The 25,005-nt window shown below is 33.0% G+C and overlaps 1 protein-coding gene across 2 annotated transcripts in view; it reads right to left on the reverse strand.

Moving 5' to 3' along the window:
- Positions 1 to 496: 496 nt before the first annotated feature.
- Positions 497 to 25,005, reverse strand: part of LOC118204531 (tolloid-like protein 1) — a 122,244-nt gene continuing 97,735 nt past the window's right edge. The window contains exons 12-18 of one of the 2 annotated variants that reach the window (XM_035376846.2): positions 24,333 to 24,493; positions 16,525 to 16,714; positions 13,841 to 13,966; positions 10,689 to 10,816; positions 5,701 to 5,914; positions 2,420 to 2,667; positions 497 to 725 (exon numbers count right to left, since the gene is read on the reverse strand). In XM_035376846.2, the coding sequence (XP_035232737.1) occupies positions 615 to 725; positions 2,420 to 2,667; positions 5,701 to 5,914; positions 10,689 to 10,816; positions 13,841 to 13,966; positions 16,525 to 16,714; positions 24,333 to 24,493 (1,178 nt within the window). In that variant the 3' untranslated portion in view covers positions 497 to 614. Of the gene's footprint in view, positions 726 to 2,419; positions 2,668 to 5,700; positions 5,915 to 10,688; positions 10,817 to 13,840; positions 13,967 to 16,524; positions 16,715 to 24,332; positions 24,494 to 25,005 lie in introns of those variants that run through there. The other variant, XM_035376850.2, reaches the window with a different exon arrangement.

Genomic DNA, 25,005 nt, shown 5'->3' on the forward strand with positions numbered 1-25,005 from the left:
TAATTTGCTTTTCCCATTTGATCAATTTTGTTATAAATTAACAAACATAGTGATTTAAGAACACCATCGTAGATCTTAGTAACTCACATCTTTATTTTATAGAGTATATAATTGATGTAAATTAAAATGTTTTTATATTAATTATTTCCAACTCATCAATTTCAAGAATGTTTTTACAGACTGCTTTTACAATTAACAAAAGATATAACCAATGGCATATGTTATGTGATTGGATAATTTCAGAATGTGTCATGTGTCACTTTTAGGAGTTCTAATGTAATGTGAGGATTTGATGTTGCAGTTTTCTCTTTAGATATATTTTTAAACGTATTTATAAAGTTACAGTTAACATTCAATACAACTTCATATAATAAAATATATATTACTTTTTAAATAATCACATTTCTGCTTTCATTCGGTGAATTTGAAATTTCTATTGAATTTGTCACCCTCCTTAAATTAATTGGAAATGTACGTACGAAAAGAATAAGCAAACTTCGACACAACGAAACATTTATTGGACACGTCACGCGAGCTACAGAATGAAAATCCTCAGAATCGGATTTTCCAGTTGGCAGTAGATGGCTTTCGGAAGAAATGTTCATTGAAGATGGTCAGTAAAAAACTTCTGAATAGGCCAGAGCGAATCCCTTCCCGGAAATGCTATCATCAGACTGGAAGCGGATAAGAAGACGAAATCCAGATGACGTCATTTCAGGCGGGATCTGTAAAGAAGGAATTACTTGCCTCAAAATGTTACATAGATTGGTGAAAAACAGTTTATTTAATATTGATCATACTACATAGCATCTCCTTTTATTAGTTAAATGTTTCATTGATGAAATAATGATGAAATTAAAGCCAAGAAATAAATAAACAATTTAATTTTTAAAAATATCCAACAGTTTTCAGATTTTATATAACACCCAAAGAGGCGTTTTTCAATGTTTTGCCTATTCCCTTTATTTGTTAAATATTAGGTTCTTCGCAATTAAATCACATATAATTCAATTTAACAGCAGTATCACAAAACATTTAAAAACAGCATTTAGAATTTCCGATAGACAGTCTCGTGCACTGGAGATAAAAATGTGTTTTTTTTTTCCGTACAGTGTTGCCATTTGTTCTGAGCTCCATAACTTTTATTTGTTAACGATATTCAACAGCTGTTGCGTTCCTTTTTAGACAGAGTTTTGTTTTTGTAGTTTGGCAACAGTAAGAAAGATTAGAGTAATATTTTGATTTCCTTAAGTGTGTAAGCAAATAAAGTTTGGCTTTCTTAATCAAGGAAATGCAATTGTTTATTTAGAATATTTCTTTTCAAGTGTTATAGAATGGATTCAGATTTAATTTAAAGGCGAGAACGACTGAATGAAATAATATTCAGGTAGGTTTCAACGCAGCATCATTGTTCGCTTTGAAATCGTTGAGTTTGTTAATAAAAAATTCGTTAAAGTTTTACAAAATGAGAAATAGATATTAAAACAAATTCGAAATTCAAAATTCGGACTTCCAGGTGCTCGTGTTCGGGTGGAGGTTTACGTAGTTCAAAATTGGATGGCTCTAGGTACCGTCGCTTTTTTCACAGTGCGAAAAGCATAAATACAACCATGCAGATTCTTCATTATTTAATTTCTTTAAATATAATACAGGGCGATAACATTTGGTGACAATATTTTGGAAAGCGATTCAGACTTTTAGAGTGATTCAACGTAAAATGTCATTTCAGAATTTCTGAGCCAACACTCCTTTGGGCTCCACACCCCGAAGGCGCGCTAAGAAGGCAGGATAAATACCTTATAACGTTGTTCTCATTATTAGGCTTGACATGCGTATATTCGGGTTTTGAGGCATCTTGTGCGTTTTGTGCAGTGATTTTCGGCTAACTGACGATTAGCTTAGTATTCGTGGTGTAGTGGTCATATCACGTATTTCAGAGGTCCGTGCGGTTCGATTCCCGGTGAAAGCGTTACTCATTTTTCATCTCTCCTGTTTTAAATTAACTTGTCTACATTTTTGCTTACTGATTTTTAAATTATGGGATCCAGCGCATAAAGCATTTATTTTTGAGAAATTATTGAATGATCGTGGCGTTTATTGATTATAAGCTCTTAATATTGCATTTAAAATAATTAATTTGGCGGAGTATTCTAAAGTTTACGTTAAATTTGTAGAGACATTAGGATTTTTTGGAAGCAGGCAAGATGAAAAATTAGCAATCGCCTTCGCCGGGAATCGAACCATGGACTTCTGGAATACCGGCTCAGTGTGCTAACCGCTACACCGCAAAGGCACGCTAGGAAGGTGGGAGAAATATCTTATAAATTAATTAATTTCGTGACTTCGCGAAGGTTTTCAAACTAGATATAATACATAACAAAAGCATATTAAACGCTTACAACTTAATACCGTTTCTTACCTTATTGCCGCAAAACTTCCCAAGGTTTGGACTGGTTTCGAATCCGTCCTGCACTTGGACATAGTCGTACGCGCACTCCTGTTCTGGCTCCAGATCGAAACTTTGAAATCTAATCCGGACTTTTCCGGAATTAGGGGCTGTCACAATCCAATTGCAATCCGCTCTGTTTCCATAATTTTGGTCGCCATATTTAGCGTGGGAATATACGAGAGCCGGTAGAGGTCCAGCACTAAGACGCCCTCCGCACACTGAAAATAAAGATAAAGAAACAAAATTAAGACGCCTCAATACTTCATTTAAAATTTTAAAACACTTTTTAGGAAATTTCGGAGCTGTGTTTGTTTCCTTATGAAATTCAAGTATTTATAGCGGGAACATGCATAAAAATTAGTATTATACGCATTTATTTTGACCTTACTTTGTATGTTATTATTTTACAACACATTTCTATTAAAAATAATAATTATAATTTTATTATTGTATTATTGTTTTTAGTAAAAAAATGTTACAATGCTCTTCTCTTAAAAGCAACTATATTAAAAACGATTTAATTCTATATATATATATATATTTTTTTTTTCTTCTTCTGATCCCATTAGCTCCAGCACTAACCGATTTCTTCATTAATGCAATGCGCATTAATGCAATGCGCAAGTTTAGACTCTCTTAGTAAAATTCAAAGTTTAGTCTTTAAAGATTCTGCATGATATGTACAGATTTGCTTAGTTTAAAATAAGTCCTTCAATGAGAAATTTTAAATACTGTGTCTTAAATTCAAAATAATCCCTATGTTATTAAAGCATTAAATAATTCGTGGTGTTTAAAACAAAAGACAAAAGAACTTGTCTTACTTTCTCCTTTCTTTCTTTCTAATAAACAGCATTTTCGTCTTCTGATAGTTTATAGTTACCGTTCTCATCAATATGAACACTAAATACCTGAAATTCTAACTAAAATTAAATTAACTGAACCACAGTCTTCCCTTTCAGGAGCACATAATTACTTAATTAATTACATAAATACTTAATTATGTACTCCGCAAATTAATTAAATACCAATAATTTCTGGACACATTTTTTAATGTTGGACACGTTGCGTAAGATTTAGTTTGGTTTGGTTTATGTGATAACGGCAAAACCTCGAGGGCTATCTGCCTAAGTGGAGGGATGCCTTCGCAGAGGACTTTCTAAGGGAAACTGGCTCATATACACGTTACACATGGGGAAATCCATGAAAACGCCCGTGCAGCCAGTCCATTCTCGGGATTCGAACCTCGGACCGAACTACCAGCGTTCACCAACTTTACCGCTCGACCGCTGGTGGGCAACGGGAGATTTAGAATGCTTTATATGTTGTTATAATTGACTTTACTTATAAAAATAAGCCAGGATATTATATGATTTAAATATGAATAAATTAATTTTTTAATGCCATTAACGCCATTTGGTAAGTTGATCTCTAAGTAGAGAAAAAAATATTATCTAACAGAGAATAACAAACTTTGTCAAGTTCTTCTTTTACAAGGTGGATGTACAATTGTGTTAGATGTCTACTGTAATTATTACTGAATAAAATGACTTAATATTCGCAAAATATTTAATATATGTAAAATAAGAGCTGTAATAAAACCATAACTATTATGATAAAACTTGCGAGTACGATGGAACATTCGAATCATCGAATTCGACGAATCTTGCAATAAATTAGAAACAGAAAAAATCGAAAATTCAGACTTCCTTCGTCATTTTAAGCCTGACAAATCTAACCTAAAAAATCATTAAACATTTTTACTCAAAACTTTAGGGAGATCAGATTGAATCGCATCAAGCTGAAGCGTTTCTTAAATTAAACCGATTTTGGTGATTTCAGTGAATTTGGATTACCAAGATCACCTACTACTGGTCTAGAGCTATACTTTTAATTTCCTGGACATAATTTGGTATCTCAGCCACAATTTCAGTGGATTTGGATTACCAAGATCACCTACTAGTGGTCTAGAGTCTATACTTTTAATTTCCTGGAAATAATTTGGTGTCTCAGGAACAATTTCAGTGGATTTGGATTAGTGAGATCACCTACTAGTGGTCTAGAGCTATTCTTTTAATTTCCTGGACATAATTTGGTATCTCAGCCGCAATTTCAGGGAATTTGGATTACCAAGATCACGCACTTGTGGTCTTGAGCCTATACTTTTAATTTTCTGGAAATAATTGGGTGTCTCAGCCATAATTTCATAATTCAGCGGATTTGGATTGCCAAGATCACCTACTTGTGGTCTTGAGCCTATACTTTTAATTTCCTGGAAATAATTTGGTGTTTCAGCAACAATTTCAGTAGATTTGGATTACCAAGATCACGCACTTGTGGTCTTGAACCTATACGTTTAATTTTCTGGAAGTAATTGGGTGTCTCAGCCATAATTTCATAATTCAGTGGATTTGGATTGCCAAGATCACCTACATGTGGTTTTGAGACTATACTTTTAATTTCCTGGAAATAATTTGGTGTCTCAGCAACAATTTCAGTGGATTTGGATTACCAAGATCACCTACTAGTGGTGTAGAGTCTATACTTTTAATTTCCTGGAAATAATTTGGTGTCTCAGGAACAATTTCAGTTGATTTGGATTAGCGAAATCACCTTCTAGTGGTCTAGAGCAATACTTTTAATTTCCTGGACATAATTTGGTATCTCAGCCACAATTTCAGTGAATTTGGTTTACCAAAGATCACGCACTTGTGGTCTTGAGCCTATACTTTTAATTTTCTGGAAATAATTGGGTGTCTCAGCCATAAATTCATAATTTCAGGGGATTTGGATTATCAAAATCACCCACTAGTGGTCTTAAGCCTATACTTTTAATTTCCTGGAAATAATTTAGTGTCTCAGCCACGTTACGTGCTTGCCTGCGACAGCTCTTGAAATAATTTGGTTCCACTTTGCTTCGACTTCAAAAGATTTTGGAAAACTGTAAAATATTTGAACTATGTCCAATTACACTTTGTCCAACTATATTGAGAAAATGAATCTGAAGTTTCAAGAGCTTTAGTTATGCATTTCGTTTACTTAATTTTGTTTGCATTTCCTTAATACATTCAAATCTATTTCTCTCTTTTAATATAAAGTAAATTGTTTTTCATTGTTTCTCTTTCTTACATAAAGGATTTGAGAGCTTTAAAACCATTTTAAGATTTGGATTCGATAAAATTTAAGATTTTCCCAACACTACACTCTTATTATAAACATTTCTTACTTTATATGATTGCAATCAGCAAACATACCAGTAGAATGCGTAGCACGGAATCCATTCCTTTGCACAGATGGATCTGAGCGAAATGCCATAAGCATTGTTTGGGCAGTGGATATGATGGGATGAGGTATTTTGCTGCCACAGAACCTTCCTAGCAAAGGAGAATCAGCGGAATCTCCATCATAAAGTGCCACGTGATCATAGGCACACTCTTGATGCGGTTCCAATTCAAAAGAATCGAAAACCTAGAGAGAAATTGATATTATTGAGTGTAATCTATAAATTCGTTAGTTTTTAAATTCTGAGATTTAATACTCTGCTGACTAAATTACGCTTAATTAAAAAAAAAGATTTAAAATATTGGTAGGTATTTATATTTTGGAAAATATACATTTTGTTCTAACACGTATGTTCAAAATGTTTGTTAAAATGTTATGCTACATGAGTGAATATTTAAAAAAATGGAATCTGACTGCACGAATGGGAACGTCAGGCGCGATGTAGAGTCCAGAAACTTGGGTTTCTTTAATCAGAAACACTTCCTTGTGATGCTGCAATCCCCTTATTTTCCATATTTCTTCTCCCTTGTAGAATTTACTGTTCTTTGGTTGCATAAACTAAGTCCAAACTCCATGCAAATGTAGAACGAATTATTCTTATGCTTGAAAACAACTTCCTTTTCTCCAACGATAGGACAGCCGTTCGTCTTAGAAGCTTGTCAGCCTGTTCAAGTCCTGTCGACGACTATAATTATTTCTTATCGCTGTAAGTCATGTTCCCCAAACTCTATATTTGCAAAGAAAAATGAATGAAAGAATTAAAAAGTGAAAAGTGAGCTATAAAGGGAGTAAACATTTTGAAGAGAGAATGGATAAAATGTGCCGCCTATGCAAACCGATCAATCACTGAAATAAGGAATTCTTCCTGTTGCCGAATTTCTGTCACAGACACTGTAAATTTTTGTACATCAGATCAGTCGTATACGCCTACTCTTTCAAAAGTATATGTTTATGCGGACATCACCAATACAAATGTACAGCTACCGAATTACGTTACAGATATTATCAATAATTACATGTATATATAAAATCGCTATCAACATGCATTAACTGGTTTAAATACTATGTTCATGCAAACATTTCTAATACAGTTATGCAAGTGCTCAGGGTATACATACTTGTGTATAAATGCACACTTTGAAAGCAGATAAACCAGCACAACATATGTTGATGGGGCATCGCTAATACAAACATACCGATACTAAATTTCTGTTACGAATACACTTAACTCGCAACTACGCTGCCAGCCTTCGTTTAGCTTTTAAATGTACCGGGAAATGCGTAAAGGAAACACCAAACATTAAATTTAAAAACTGCACAGAATTTTAGTGTGCAGAACAACTTTATCAAAATAAATAAATAAACAAATCTGAAAGGTTTCAGATTTTAAATTACATCCAAAGAACCTTTTCTTTTAACATTTTGTCTGTTATCTTTATTTATTAAATATCCCGTTCTTCGCACTTAAATCATATAATTCAGTTCAAGAGCTATATCGTAATATAGTTTTAAATTCAGCATATCTTTAGAATTTCCGATACAGAGTCTCGCGCGCTGGAGATAAAAATATTTTTTCTGTGCTACGTTGCCATTGCTCGCTTTGGAAATCCTTGAGTTTGTTAATTAGAAATTCGTTACAGTTTTACAAAATATGAAATCTATCATAAAACGAATTACAAATTTCAAATTTGGGCTTCCACATGCCTATATTCGCAGTAGGATTACGTCACTCAAAATTCGATAGCTCTACGTCCCGTTGTTTTATCACAATGCGAGAAATATACATACATTTATGCAGTTTTTCATTATTTAATTTCTTCAAATATAATGCAGGACTCTAACATTGGGTGGCAACAGCTTGAAAAGTGAAACGGACATTTATAGTGAACCAACGCAAAATCGCAAAACGAAAACAATAGTCCTTCAGGGACAAAGTCCCTTTGAACTAAAAAAACCAAAAAAATATTTTTAAAAATGTATTACATATAACAAAATTACAATGAAATAAGCAATATCCCTTCTCTTTCGCATCGAGAGAGGGCAAAATCTCAATTCCCCAAACATCGAAAACGCCCGTATCTAAGCATTTCTCCTGGAATGCTTTTCCTTCCCCCATGACAAGTTGAATACTACAGCGCTAACAATAGCCTTACTTAAGTAAAGCGAGAACTTCTTTCTTCGACGCTTTGACACTGTGTGAAGTTCCCCCTTGGGACGGGATTGCAACTTCGGGCATCAAAAGCTAAACACTGACAGTAAACAAAGGAAAGGAAGGAACAAAGGAAACAAGGAAGCTACTTTTAGTAGCTTCAAAAGAATGATTGACATGTGATTTAACAACACCTGAAAGCAGTGAGTAATGCAGTAACGTGATGTGGGAAAGCACTGGGTAGGAAATTATTCAGGCGTTTCGGGCGTCCAGCCGATGTCTGAATGTTTGGGCGTTTGGGGCGACTTCAATGCGAAAGAGTTAATACAAATATTAATTATCCTAATAAATAAATTAACCAACTTCCCGTTGCCTTCTCTCAACAAATGCCCAATATCCAAGAGAAACGTTAAATTTAAATACCGTACAGAATTATCGCCCTCATTTTTCCAAGTGACAACAGTGCTGATTTTCAACAGTCAGCAGTCCAGTATACAATTGAATTAAAAACTGTTGCCAAAACCACATTTATAAAAGTTTATAAAAGAATGAAACTATTTAAAATGACGAGATAAAATCGAAAAGATAAAATAAAAATCTGATTCGAAGAATCTGATCGAATTTTGAAAAAAAATTCGCTTCGAGATGCATTGGGTCTTGTCTACATACAGATGTACCTACATACCAAATTTCGTAGCCCTGAGTCTATTAGCTTACGCGCAGAGCGAACGAAGGACACACAGACTCTTTCCTCATGTAGAGATTGCCTGTGTCAACTACTATTGAAATCACTGTTGAAATTAGGATCACTATTGAAAACACATTAATTAGTTCAAAAACATATGTTGAAGCAGACACTTCTAATACAAATACACTGGCACTCAGTTTCTGTTGTAAATACTAATAAATTATGCATAAATATATGCGTATGCACATATGCTCTTGAAAGCGCATAAATCTGAAAAGAACTGTAGAGTCTTAATAAGGTTTATCAAAAATTTTTTGGAACATAAATGCACTTCTCGGGCTTGACAATAATCAGACAACCACTTGTGAGTATGTAAATTAAAGTTGCATTCAATTTCAAGATTTAAACGAGTAAATCCAGTAAGCAAAGACTACACAACTGATTTAACACGAAGTTGGCTCAAAACTTCTCACCGGGGTAACAATTTAAATGTCGGTAACTGTAATGCAAAGCCGAAGAATAATAATCTTAGCTTAGCTAGCTAAACCTAGTACCGTGGCCTAGGGAGGCAGAAACATGCTCAGACTTGCAATCCAAAAACCTCAGCTTAAATATTCTGAAACTAAATTTGCATTTTGTTACGGAAGCGGAAGGAGAAGCGCTAGTGAAGATCGAAATCGTAATAACAACAATTACAGCCTAATTGTAAGAAATCCCACTGATATAAAAATGGATCTCGACAGGACCAATGTTTTTGAGCAATTCAAACTACCCAAAGCCATACAAATTGCCATACTATGAGAGATATCAAAGAAGGCATTCTAAACGCTTCTAGGTATCTCAGAATTACAAAAGCGATTGTGTGTTCCGACCAATGCCATTTTGTGTATTTCACATTTAAATCAATAATGCTTTGGAGGTATTTTCGGTGAATGTTTTATATAATAACAGTATTACAGGAATTCACTTTCCATCATTACATCCCTCTATAATTGAAGATAAAAATTAAAACAGAGAAATAAAATAACGTATTCAAATATTTTTCTTGAACACAGTTCTGCCTACATTAACCCTTTGTTGCATCATGTCCACTCTAGCAGACAAAAGTTTAAATTTCTTTATTCTTCTGTAAATGCCTTAACAGATTCCCTTCCAGTGTCTGTTCATTCTTTAATATTAGAACTGTCGATCATAGATGGCTGTATAGCATCACTAAGTAAAGCATTGCTATTTGGAAAATGGCTGCTACTTCTGTTTCCAAGTTAGTACCATTTCTCATAGCAAACATTGTATAATATTGCTTACATTTTCTTATACTACCATTTTTTATTCATAATTAGTCATTTTAGACATTTTATTTTTAAATGTCAAGTTGAGAAAATTTTGGAGCGGGTAGGTAAAGATGTACCGAAAAGAGTGAATTGAAACCCAAATGGACTGCTTATCAAGCCAAAACACCACTGGAAATGTTTATGTTTGTCAAGGAATTTATAGAACATTTGACATTTGAATCCAATAGGTACAGGTTACAAAATCGTAGCAAAATGAATTCAATCACAATCGACGAAATGAAGGCATTTTGGGGGATCTGTATGTACATGTCAGTTTTAGATTTGCCATTTAGAAGATGGTAATGATCACTGTAAACAAGGCAGGAAATGATTTCAAATACAATGACCGTAAATCGTTGGGAAGAGATTTGTATGCATGTTACGTATATGCATGCTGCCCACTGTAGTGAACAAACTGTAGAAATTATTTAAAACGAAATTTGAAGAAAATTATTTTTTTATTATTATTACTAAGGTTATTTTAAGTAGAAAAAATACAAACATTTTCGTTTAACTTCTCTAGATTATTTGTATGCAACAAAGGGTTAATAATTCATTTTTTACCCGAAGGTACTGTACATAATAAAAGGATATGAGTTCAGGATTACTGTATCAAGCTAGAAGATTGACAAATTTTGAATTTAAATATTGAGATTATGCTTCTAAATTAAGGACTTTAGCTTTATTGACAGAATGAAAACACACTTACCTAATTTCTTAATATTTCATTTGCAATATATTCACTTCAAATGTAATGAAAATATTTTAGTTTCTTATAAAGCTACAATTTACCAGCTTGATTCTGTGCCCTGGAGTGGTTTCGAACTTCCACGTGCATTCCTTCCTACTAGGGTATTGGTCCGGATAGTTGGGACTGGCGACAACACCATCGGTCGAAGATATATGATGCACACAAGAACCTGTAACAAACATTTTTAGATTCATTCAAAATTCCGTTGGCTAAACAGACCAATTAAGCAGCTTTGATTGGGGAGATAACCAAAGTGAGTTTATCTATTAAAATGGACTAATTTTTTAGTGTTTCTCGAAATGGGTACTTACACTCGAACTTTGGAACCCATGCCGCTTTTAGCACTTGTTATTCAGATTGTAAGTAATTGTATTATGATTGTATGTTATGTATCAGATTGTATGCTAATTTTATTAACAGTTAAATTTTGAAGTAAAGTTCCTTTCATGTCGATTCTTAACTTCAACTTACTACTTCCGGCCGAAACGTAGTTTTAGAATCACGTCTGAATACATAATGTGGAAGAGCGAAGTATTTAACCGCGAAGTTCTTCGGTCTTAGTGAGAGAGATACCAGGTATTCTGGCTGCATGCGTCCGCCCTTTTAGGCTACTCTCTCGTAAGCTATTATTATTAAGCTCGGCCGTACTTTAGGCCCTTGATAGCTTCGCAGACTATTAAAGTTAAGAATCCAACTCTAGTAGAATCTTGATAGCTTCGGCTACATCTCTTTAGTTAAGATTAGGCTAGTATTATTCTTAGTCTCTTAAGTTTAAGCTGAATTGTCGGCTTTATTGTACACTCCAAGACAGAGTTTTGTTAAACCTTAGTTGGTATAATAAAGGGTTAGGTACTCGTATATCTTGTTTTTTCCTGTCACACGAACTCATGCGATTATTCGCTTATCACTTCTTAAGATTCTTCACTTCCAACAGTAACTTAGAATTACACAGTGAGGAACTCTACAAGATAAAAGTAACCAATTTGTTTGATTCTGAAAGCACTATATCCCATTCGTTCTGTCAGAACATCAAAGAATTTACTACTCCATTTAACTTGGAGTACGCCTACTCTCGTTGCTAATTTTCCGTATCTTTATAATTAATTCTATTCATTGGGTTTGTTTTTATTATTCACTCTACGGGTATTTATTTCTGTCTTTAATTGCCAAACCATTTGGCTTTGCGCTATGTATACGTTGAATGCAAATGGTTTGCAACAGGAATGGGACACTTCAATCCACAAATCCCAACGAATCTTGAAAAATAATCGACTCTTCAAAACTTCTGTCGTCAGGCGAAGCCTTCAGATCACAATCGTATAGATCGTTAGGTTTATCCATGTAGAAATTATGAGAAATGCCCCATGCCCTCGCCTAGATTCAAACACCGGATCTCTCGTTTTCTAGCTGGACGTGCTATGACGTGCAGTTACACCACAAAGAATACACCGAAAAAAGAGTTAAAACGCCTTATAATCTAAAAGCACATTAAACTTTGGAAATGCTGCGCCCAAAGCTTCCCTCTTTTAAGAAGATACGAATATCGGGCACATAATTTGCCAATTTTTTTTTTTTTTTTTTTTAATTCTTGCGAAAGGAAACATAAGGGCGTCAAAACGCTACAAAAGCTTGGGAGCTGATGAGCCTATTAACATGGACATGATCTTGATTCCCAGTATCAAGTATCTTAGCAGCTCTGCAGTTGTAAGTCGTAACAGCCTGCATGCTTTTAAACGAATGCTTAAAACTACAAATTTTTTATGTCTCTTAATTTTCTGGAGGAAACTAAGAAACCCATGTTCAAAATTTACCTACATTAACACTTGAAAAAATTCACCTTTTTTTATACTTGCTCTAGTTTAAAAAGAAACTATAATTTTTTCTAAAAACTGAACGGCTTTTAAAATAATTTTTCTCAAATTATTTTTAAAAATAACTTAATAATTCAAGAGTTTTAATTATGCACTTCACTTACCGAATTCCATTTGTATATTCTTTATCAGTATATAGTATATATAACAGAATACATAAATTTTTAAAAACTGTGGTTTCAGATTTGTTATTCATTAGACTTCGATTTCAGATTTTTGTTTAGTTAAAAGCTTCAATACAAAGCAAAGTTTTTTCGCCCCTTTCTCTTATTTTAATTACCCCCTTTCTCACATTATTCTTTTAAGAGAGAATTTCGAAATTCTAGAGAAGGGCTTCTTAAAGCCCTTCTCTAGAATTTCTCTAGAATATTTACGAAAATTTTGTGGGACCCTATAAGCATTGCGCAAATCCGACACACGCGTGATTGAAACTGTCGATTGTTTCACTTGTACTGTAATATACTATTGCAGTTTTAGATCATTAACTTTAATTTCTAATTTTAAGACATAGAACAATGTGAAAATTTTAAATAAGTAACAGAGTTACGTGCAAAGCAAATAAAATGAACGTTTATATTATAAAACGAATGCGTCGAAACGTTTTCGTTTTTTCAAGTGTCTGTATTGTCTTACATTTGGTGTAAAAATATTTAGTAATTGTAAAATTATTATAATAAGTTAAAGAAATATCAAAACTGCTAAAATTTTTTGCGACCCCCGTGAGGTGGTGACCCACAGTTTAAGAAACTGCTCTAGAATATTTTAAGATTTGAATGAGGATTTATTCCACGTCTAGTTTTTCATAAATTCATTTTTAGAACACATTCATTCATCTAATCCCATATTCTTCTCAAACCACTACACTAGAAAGTATGTTTCAATAAATTAAATTCATATTCCTTTAGGCCCACCAGCGGCCGAGCGGTAAAGTCGCTGAACACTGATAGTTCAGTCCGAGGTTCGAACTGGCTGACTGCATGGGCATTTTCGTGGTCTTCCTCATGTGTATGCGATCCAGTTCCCTTAGAAAGTCCTTCACGAAGGCATCCCTGCCCTTAGGCAGATAGCTCTAGTGTGCTTTGCCATAATTAAACACACCACCATATTCCTCTAGAGAAATTAAGTTATTTTGAAAGAGGAGACATGTAAAATGAGCAATGCCCTTGCCGGGACTCGAACCAGAACCTCTCAAATACGTGCCGAGTGTGCTAACCATTACACCACGAAGGCATGCAGAAAAAAAGGGAGAGAATACCTTATATTGCGTGTAATATTGCATAATTAGTAATTTTAGAAACATATATTTATAATATATTTTATACCTTCTTTGCAATCATGCCCATTGGGATGAAGAACAAAACCATTGTGACAAGAACACTCATAACTTCCAACAGTGTTTTTGCAGATTTGCTGGCAGCCACCGTTTTCTGAGGCACATTCGTCTTGATCTGAAATATTTAAAAGAAGAATATGAATATATATATTTCAAATAACACAACATCTTTTAAGAAAGATGATGAATACAGATTTTGCGTTAAATAATCAAATAGTCACTAGACTTGGACTAAGGACAGCAGATTTTAAGCGGAAGGGGGTGAAGGTGCAGAATCCTCCCATAACTTATAACAACTATATTTTTCTCTCATGAAAGCAAGGAAAATTATATCTGAAGCCCGCCTTCTTAAAAGAAAGCCGCATTTACGGCCTCAGACTGTCTTAATAAGACTATACCTCTAATTGAAATTAGTAACAAAGAAGCCCAGAAGGGATTAAACAATTAATTTCGTTTTAGCATTTTGAGTTGAAAACTTTAAAAGGCTGTATCACTTTTCAGATTTTTGCCACCAAATATTATATCCTTGTGTTATATTTAAAGAAATTAAATAATGAAGAATCTACATATATGTATGTATGTTTCTCGCATTGTGATAAAACAACCGTACCTAGATCCATCAAATTTTGAATAACGTAATCCTCCACCAGAATATGGGCATCTGGAAGCCCTAATTTGGAACTTGGAGTTAGTTTTATTATCTATTTCATATTTTGTAAAACATTAACGAATTTTTTATTAGCAAACTCAAGGATTTCAAGGCGAACAATTGCAAGGTTGTAGAGAAAAATTATTTTTATCTCCAGCGAGTGAAACTGTATCGGAAATTCTAAAGATACGCTCAATTTAAAACTACTTTGCGATATTGCTCTTGAACTGAATTAATAAAGGTAACAGACGAACGATTTCAAAGCGAGAAATGGCAACACTGTACAGAAAAAGGGAAAAAAAAAAAAATATCTCCAGCATGCGAGACTGTGCACCGGAAATTCTAAAGATGTGCTCTTTGCTCTTTTTAAATTACTTTGTGATATTGCTGTTGAATTGAATTTCATAGTTTAATTGCGAAGAACATGATATTTAATAAATAAAGGTAACACGCAAAAAGTTAAACAAATGCCCGTTTGGGCGTAGTATAAAACATGAAAACTTTCAGATTTTGTTTTCTTCCTTTTTTCATAACTGCATCTATTGCTTTTAAATACTTTAGTTTGTTAATCAGTAACACACAGATTAAATATGAGAGAATTATATTTTACACTTCCTCGAAGGGCGACAGACTCGAAGGAAAAGTGAAAGAAAGCATTAAAGTGAAAAAATGCAAAATCGTGTTTCGAAACTAATCGCCCTTTTGGATTAAAATCACTAAAAACTAAATTTATACTCCTAGCAAAACCTGCGTATAACGAGATGTTGAGTTTTGTTGAAAAATTATAAGTTTTATGTCTCACTTTTCTTTTAATCTTTTAATGTTGTTCCGGAATTGTATGACTGCTCTCGGCAATTTGTGTTGATATCCCGAGGTCGATAATATGTGAAGCAATAATTTAGTGATAATTTTTCCAATATGAATGCTAAATCTAGAACATGTATCATTCTTAAAATTCTTCATTCATCATTCTTAAAATTACCCTCAGTTGTTCTTCGTGACATATATACTTAGACTGCAGTTTAGAACTACTAAGTAAATTTTTTTCTAACACTATTTTCTTAACGTAATACAAATTTTCATAAAAATATATAAAACTTCGTTAGAAACTGTTATAATTATTTCATTTTGAAAGATTTTGCTAAAATGCATAACCACCTTATTTAGTTTCACTACTCATTGAACATTTTTACTCAACAAATCTTACATTTGGCATAAATTTAACCCATTTTAGAAAGGTCCCATTCATTGAGTTTTCCAGTTTTTTTTTAATCTTCCATTTCAAGGAAGATTTTTTTTTTGCTGGGATCATAATTATAGAAACAAGCTTTCCAAAATCTTTTCCATCTTTTTTCTTCGTTTTCAAATACACATTGTACTACTTATGCCTTAATACTGAGTTTTGGATTTATATACATAATTCCTTCTACTTGGAGATAAGATTTAAGACACTGTTAACTGAACTAGTAATTAAATACTGCTAACTGATAATTAAATCCTGCTAACTGATAATAAATATTGCTAACTGAACTAATAATTAATACAATGTCTGACCAATTTCTCGGAACTGTTCAGTCTATTACGCATCGGGAAAAAAAAAATTTTGTTTTCAATTTCGCTTCTACTTCTTAGAGCTGGAAATTAGTTTAAACTGTTATTTTGTCTTACGTGACTTACGTGACTTGTGATTACGTGACTTAAAGTTCTTTCTCGTTATTTAAAGTTCAACATTTTAAGGTAAATGTCTGTCTAAAGTAGACATTTTTCTTAAAATGGGTAACTTTTACCCATTTCAATTTCATAAATATCTTACCTTAACAATTAAAATAAACTTTTGATCATTTTCACTGTTTGCTACTTATTTTTTTCTACTTCAGCAGTTAGAATATAGAGTAAATATAAAAATTAAATGTTATTTATTATAAACTAATATGATGGCCTTACCGCCTGTTTTATAGCATCATCATATAAAATTTAGTAGTATTTTACATCTTTTATCAAAAACAAATAATAACAATATTAACCTGTGAAAAACAGAGCAGCAAAACCGCTCTTTTGTACTGAGTTGTCTGAAGTGAATTCTATTCTCAAGACATTTCCCTCAGATGTTACGATCGCAGGAAGTCTTGAGCCACAATAGGTACCTTGTTTCTTCCATTCCTCTTCTACGGACGTTCGACTTCGAATATCTACACTGTCGTATTCACATTCTTGCTGCCTCAGGAATAAATAAAATGTAAGGATTATATTCAAAAATTAAAATACACAAAACAGTTATTTACATCACAGGATCAAATCTAGATGGCGCCACGTGCTCAAGGATTTCTTGCCCTTTTTGCAATATGAAACTTTCGACATGTTTACTTACAATATACAACATTTAACATTTACTTTATTACAGTATCAGCTGATAAGTAGATGATATACGAAGTTAATGTAAATTTTAATATCGTATTCAGGGCACTTTGTTTAGATTGTCCAACAAAATTTGATAATTTAAGATAATTAACTGCTGAATGTTGATTTTATTTAAATTGTTTAATGTACATTCACAGTAGAATAACAGAAAGTAGAAATACAAAAATTTAAGTTTTTATTTTTCCGAAGTGTAGTCCAAAATTTTTAATTACATCTACATCTGCCAGTAAATTGTGATTGCTATTTTGTCTGGCATGACAAAATAACAATCAAAATGGCGAGCATACGAATTAAAATATTTCTTATAGCAAGAACACGAATTTAAAATAATAATAATAATAATAATAATAATAATAATAATAATAATACTCAACTGTGTAAGCTCTTGACAAAACATTTTATTTAGAGCTGTTAACAATTATTAGTTAATAACTGGACAACAAACTGAAATTGCGCCGCCGAATTGCTATAGATTCCTCAGAGCAGTGGTCTTCAAACTATGTTCTACGGAATCCCGGTGTTCCGCAAATGAAACCTCAGGGTTTCGAGAGTCGAAATAAAAATTGAAACGAAAATTATAAAGCTCTCACACTAGTTGAATAGTGTTATCAACTAAAAAACATATAGCTTAATTTTTGAACTTAACATGTGGTCTCCATATGTCAATGACGTTCAATGTTTTGCGAAACTAAACAGTTTTCGAATGGAAAATGAACTGAATTTAGACGACTGCGCTAAAAATTATACAATGGAGCACCTTTTTCAGTAAAAGAAAACTATAAAAGAATATTTTTCAGAAGAAAAATCTCAAGTATTGTAGAATGCTAAAATTAGAATGCTCGTTCGAATACTAAAATTAGAAAGCTTGCACTGATGCAAAGGGAATAACTCATCGACGTATCAGCAGATTCAACGTCAAAATCTAAATTTAAACAATTTAAGCAGTTCCTAAATTTCTGGTTGTACATTCATTGCAGAATTAGCAAACGTTTTCCTCATAGCTGCAAATATTTTAGTGCCATTCGGAACAACGTATTTAAGGTAAAAATGGCAACAAAAACAAAACGTAGAAATAAATCAAATGCAGAATATGAAATGCGACTGCAGCTAACATCAATAGAGCTAGACTTAAGCAGTTTGTTTAAGAAAATACGAGCACACTCCTGTCACTAAATATAAGACCAAGTGTAGGTAACACCTTTCCCACCAGCTAATCCTATTAATAAGTAAATTACATTAATTAGTCCAAAGAGGCTTTGTCCCTGAAGGACTATTGTTTTCGTTTTGCGATTTTGCCTTGAATCACTATAAATGTCCGTTTCACTTTTCAAACTGTTGCCACCAAATGTTAGAGTCCTGTATTATATTTGAAGAAATTAAATAACGAAAAATTTGCATAAATGTATGTATATTTCTCGCATTGGGATAAAACAACGGTACGTAGAGTCCATCGAATTTTCAATGACGTAATCCTCCTACGAATATGGGCATGTGGAAGACTCAATTTGAAATTTGGAATTTGTTTTATGATCGATTTCATATTTTGTAAAACTTTAACGAATTTTTGAGTAGCAAACTCAACGATTTGAAAGCGAGCAATGCTAACACTCTAAGGAAAAAAAAAACTTTTTATCTCTAGCGCGCGAAACTGTGGAACTGTATATCCGGAAATTCTAAAGGTATTTCATTTTAAAATTGTTGGTACTTTTCCGTTTCGCCGGCGCAAATCTCGCCAAGCAGACTTTGTTGGCGACAACATACAGTATACACATAAAAAATGTTAATTCTAAGAATTTTTTTTTTTTATTTTGAAGGCATAAACATTTTAATATGGTTTAAAATTTTGTAAAAAGCCAATAAATAAAGACAATAAATTTGTAAAAAGACATTAATTTAAGAATTTACTATGATTTCATGGTTCAATATCCTGATTCGCCGGTTCGTATCACGTGACCCCAAGTGATCTTATCTCTCGTAAACTACGCTACTAAAATCTAATTCGCTCAGTAATTATCTACATTAATTTCAAGTTAAATCTTAATTTGGAATACAAGTTTAAATGCATGAATTATTTCAATTCGTACGAATAGCTTACTCAGAAATTATGTAAAACCGCAGTGCTTTACTTCGCTAGTGCATTCTCATTAGAATTGATGAATTTAACACTTGATTTCGCCTTCGGATGAGCGGTGTAATTGCGTTCTAATTGACTTAGAACTAATTGACTTATTACCGTGAATTGTCTTAGGGGATAAAATTTAAATATCGTGTAAAAATTCTATATTATTGTATGCTAGTATTGAAAGAAACAATCTGATAAGAAATGGCTTCAACTTGTTTTGAAACTGAGGCGTAAAAGGTTACCAGCTAAGATATTCCGTCTGGCATCAGTTAAACCATTATTGGCGACTTTATCGTTTGCGCCGTCAAAACGGGAAAGTACCAAATTGTTTTGCGATATTGCTGTTAAATTGAATTTTATGGTTTACCTGCAAAGAACATTTAATAAATAAAGGTAACACACAAAAGGTTTAAAAAAATGTCCCTTTGGGTGTAATGTAAAATCTGAAAGATTTCGGATTTTGTTTTTTTATTTATTTATGAAAGTTTTCATTTAATTTTATTTATTTTATTTAGTTAATATTTTCCTAGTCCGTTAATTATTTTTTTAGTTTTGTTTTTATATTACTTTTCTTTATTAAAATATAATACTTTTCTTTAATTGTCCTTACATAAAGTACTTATAATATATTGGTGTACTTTAAATATTATTTTAAGATATATTTTTCTAAAGGTAAATACTCAACACTTCTAAGGCCTCTGTGAGTCGACAAAGTTTGAAGACCACTCTTAGAGTATGTGACGAAAAATAAATATTTCAAGAACTCATGAAACAGAACGGTGATTACTGCAGGAAGACAGCGCATAAGTTTATGCTAATCAGCCAACAATTGTGATTTGAATCTGTAGCAAACCTTCTTTCCGTAGTCCTCATCAGAATGCAAATTAATTGAGAGAGTACTTACGCCAAGGTTTGAATTTTTTACAGTTAGAACTTCCGGAAGCCTCGCTTGCAGTTCGCCTAATGGCCAAAGTTTATTCTAAAATGGCCAAATTTTATTCTAACTTTGGCCATTTTGCTAGCCAACGTTAAAAACGTAACATTAAAATACTTGGATGAGCCCATGTAGACCATTTTGTGTAGTTTCCGACTACGTTACGTGAATTAAACTTACGTTATTTTAAATACTGTGAAGTGTAAGCACAATTGATGCTTTCTGTCAAACGTTAAGTGTTAAATAAGGATCTTATTTTAACCTTTGCAGGATTTTGTCATTTTGATGTAAATTAGAGCGACAACTTTCTGATCAGTCTATTGAAGGTCTGAAGGACATTGAAAAAACAAGCTTCTACACAACTAAGCAAGTAAAACTCTACAACAGACTCTTAAGCCTTTGGTTCAAGTTCCGGTCACATGAAAGACATAGACGCTTGTACTCGCTTGTTATATCCGCATATCTGGGTATGACTGACTCTTTGCAAGACTTGAGTGACGTGACTCTTGAGTTGGATGGTCCACTGGGGGCTTCGTCTGAAAGTTTGCAGTCCACAACGAGAGCGAATTGAACCATTCTTTTATTTTATATTCATTGTTATAGGATATCAACTCCTAACTTATTAATTTGCAGAAGTTTACAAATATAGCTTCCTCGAGTTCTTTAACTTCAATAACGTGCAAACAGTATCAGTTTTTCACACTTTGAAGAGACATTTTAATAGTTCATCTTTTAATTCACTGATAACACATTAATACACAACACACGCATTCAAGTATTGATATAATTATACGTATAAAATGTCCCCAAATTCTAGATAGTTATGAAATTCCATAGAAGAATGTCAAACTTTGTACCGGACAATCTGTAAAATCTGCAGACTCAGCCATATCTTTGAAGCTATGTAATTCTGACAGGCCTAAACTCTGATAATTAGATTCCCTTTTATAAGCACATCAAATACGTCATTTGTTATTGAGAAAGGGAAAAGCTTTAACTTTTGCTACCCTTCCTGCCAGAATTATATAGTTAAAATCGTACCAGTTACTTTATATTCAGGAAACTGTACTCTCAATTTTCCTTTCGGTTTTCCTACCAGAATATCGAACGTATTTAAATAAGATAAAAAGAATTGGTATTTAAAGAAAGTTTTAGATTGGTTGGTATCCTGTAGAAGGCATGGATGTAAATTATCTGTCTCTTCATAGGAGGCAACGGTGGCCCAACTATTAGGTGCCTTCATAATAAAGTGGCCATCGCTTCCGGCCTTAGTAGTGGCAAATGCTTATAGTAGCTAATGCTCACCATTGAAAATTTAAGCAAAAAATAATAAATAAAGAATTGTTTAGTCAGAGTATGTTATGTCTGCTAAATGCCACTTTACTAGTTGAAATTCTAAAATAGCATTCTGTCTACGGCGTTGTTTTTTTAACCTTACCAATAATGCTGTCACTCTGATGTAGAGTTAGAATTATTGGCAAAATTAAAGCCAGCTTGCAAGCTAATTATATCTGTGTAGCCTTTGGCTAATTTAATACTTAGTTAATATTTGAATTCCTTACTTTTGAGTTTACACCATAAATGCTGGCTGGTTTAGTATGCACTAAAAGTGTCTTCTGTTCAATTATTTGAGTTCTTAATAAAAGAGTTTTTTACACCCTTCTTTTTCTTACCCTTCCACGTTACTGTTTGCACTATCGGACACAGCGATAAATAGTGTTTAGTTCCACTCAGAGCCTTGATTTAGTGCATAATACCAAAAAGAGTGAGACTCTTCTCGCAAACTGCACTTTAAGCTTTCTTTTTACTTCCTTGTTTGAAGTAAAAAGGAAGTATTGTAATCGCGAAAAGTTTCAGGCAGCATATTTCAACGAAAATACCCATTTTGAAAGCTATCGAACGCAATTTAATGATGTTTTTGCGTGATATCTGTACGTAAGGACAGAATAAAAACTCTTCTCCACCAAAAAAATTATAAAACTGCTTTAAAATGAATTCTGAAGAGAATTTTTGTGGCGTCTGTACGAAAGTATGTATGTACGTACATACGTACGTATCTCGCATAACTCAAAAACGAGTAGCCTCAGAACGTTGAAATTTTGTATATATGACTGCTATACCATGTAGATGTGCACCTCGTATTTTGGTTGCGATCGGCCGCACCAAACGTATATAAATATATTTATATATATATCCACTCTGTTACCCGGCTCAGTGATCTCAGTTTCTTTACTCTTATATGTTTGTAAATTGTACATTTTTTGCTTTAAAAATGATTGAACTGTGTTGTTCGTATCTTCCAGTTAAGGTTTTTATGCTTTTAGTAAATCTGTATGCAATATTTTTAGAATTATCAAGAATTTTAAAGTTGTTTAAGTGCCGCTAAGCCTAATAATTTTTTTGATGACGGCCATTGCTTGTTTACATTTGAAACAGAAGGATAGTGGATTTGTTGCCAATCTAGAGAAACTTAGCTTCGCAACAACAAAGATAACGCCTTCATTTATTATTGCGAATTAAATCATGCTTAAACCTTTCTGGGATTTTTTCCAGGAGATAAGTGTTTAAGATTTACTTCGTAATTTTTAATATAGATATTTTGAGTTTTTATGTATTTTTGCCTTGTCGCGAAGTGAGAACTGAATTAATTGAATGAGAAATACTCAATCGTCTGTGAAAAACTGTTTCTTTTTTGTTTTGTTTGCTTAATTTCTTTTATTCATCGTTCTAGCTTTATTATAGTATTTGAATAGAACATGTGGCAACGATTAGATAATTTTTTAAGTGACATAAATTTTGTGCATTCTGAGTTGTAATATGAACGAAATATAACACTGTTAAGTAAACCTAGCGCCAGAGTGTCGCTATGTTAAACATATAGAGTGAATTTTAAAGAATGCCTTTATTCTTTGTGGTTTATGCGCTGTCGGCGAGTAGATTTAATTCAATCCAATAGGTTTAAGTGAAATGCAAGAGAAAATGCTTTATAATTTAATATTCCGTACAAGGAAGTCATGTGGTGTACACATCAGATTTCTTAACTTTAAGCAAACTGACCATTATCTTGAAGAATAAAAAAAAAAAATTAGTTACTTAAAAATACTCATCCTACCTACATCCAAAGCCTAATCGAAAATACCTTCCTAATAAGCTGTTATTATCAGAATAAAACCTCTTTGCCTGATGAATACAGGGTAATATGATATTAAATATTTTCAGTTTATCTTTAGATAATGACGACATGTCATCATAAAGCAATGATTCATTAAGTTAACAATAAGACGACAGCAATTATAAACTTTCCATTAATATTCAAAGGCTATATATTTCTTAAATATTGCAACTTAATCTGCAATGGGGTAAATTTATCTAAAGTTACTTAAAAGCTTCTTCAAAATATATTTAAAAGATTCTCTTTTTTTTTTTAATGCACATATTGTATTATCGTTTTCTATTGTTTAAACCAAAGAAGAAACTGAAAATACCTACATAGCTTTTACACAAGCAGAAAGATCAAACGATCCAGATAACTGCAATATTACATACCTGGAGTTCGACTGCATGTTTAAAGTTCTAACATTTTTTACGGTAGTTGTAAACAAACATTTAGCAAGAAAAATAGATTTAATTAAAAAAAAAAAAAAAAAAAAGGAAGACATTTAGCTATTTTAAAGCGAATTAAATTAGAAGATTCAAAGTTGTTAAAAATAAAACACGTGAATAGTTAATTTTAGCATATTTCATTTCTTCTTGTTTTATGATTTCTTCCACATTTGCATACCAAAATGATAAATACCTCATTTTTTTCGAAGACTACAAGTCCTGCTGTTTCTATCAAAGGCTTGTGGACTGTATTCTTTACATTTTAACTGTTTTCTTTAAAAACAGTTTAACGTATTTGTAGTTTATTCTTAATTTACTTATGTATTCATAAATACTTGAAAATAACTTAAAAATGCGAAGTTATGTTTTATAATAGAAAATAAACCCAATTAGTATTGGATAAGACTCATATGGCAGGAAAAATGGAATTATTTTCTTGGAGAATCAATTTAACGTATCACATTATCGATTTTATGACGAATAAATGCCTTACTGAAATTAATGTGCTTGTCTGAGTCTCTTCTAGACGCGTAGTTCGTTTTATCCAGTATGCGGACTACTTACTGTGCCATAACGCAAAATAAAACTAGCGGTGTTTCGTGTTTCTATCAGACTTCCTGCCAATACCTTGCGATACTTTTACAGATTATATAATGGTAATATATATCCTTCATAATGACAAGCTACCTGGTTATTTCGTAAAAGAAGACGGAGGAAATAACTGAAAAATATAAAATAGCTGAAATAGTACTCACGTTAGTTCCTTCCAAATCGAAGTGAGTGAAGTTGAGAGTGATGCGAAACTGCGGCGGTGCCATTATCTCCCAGATGCATTGCTTGTTGGATGGATAGAGGTCGGGAAATGAAGGACTAGTGATAGTGCCTTTCTCGCCTTTCAAAATGCCCCCACATGCGTCTGTAAAAAGAAAGGAGCGTTTCTGACGGAATACTGAACTAATTTCACTATAACTTTCATGCTTTTCTACACTTATAGAATTAAATTTTAAACATTTCTCTTAACTGCAAATTAATTACTACATATTTACACACACACACAAAGAAAAAAAAAAAGAATACCAAAGGGAAAGTCTGAAAGCTTTCAAATTTTATATTACGCCTGTAGAGACATTAGGTGTATTTTGGAGCAGGCATAACGAAAAATATGGAACGCCTTCCCCGGGAATCGAACCACGGACCTCTGGAATACCGACCCGGCGTGCAGAACCACTACACCACGAAGGCACGCCAAGAAGGTGGGAGAAATACCTTATATACTCCCCCTTCTAAAGAGCGACTGGGATTTTTTAAGGGACCCAATCGCCAAATCCTGGGTGTGGAGAGTCACCATCCGTCACCCTTTTAGTTCGGGCGCCACTGTAGAGACATTAGGTATTTTATTTGGAAGCAGGCAAGGTGAAAAATGAGCAA

Source organism: Stegodyphus dumicola, chromosome 4, assembly GCF_044657685.1.
Source record: "Stegodyphus dumicola isolate Sdum_Otavi_A_Nest chromosome 4, ASM4465768v1".
Taxonomy (NCBI): Eukaryota; Metazoa; Arthropoda; class Arachnida; order Araneae; family Eresidae; genus Stegodyphus; species Stegodyphus dumicola.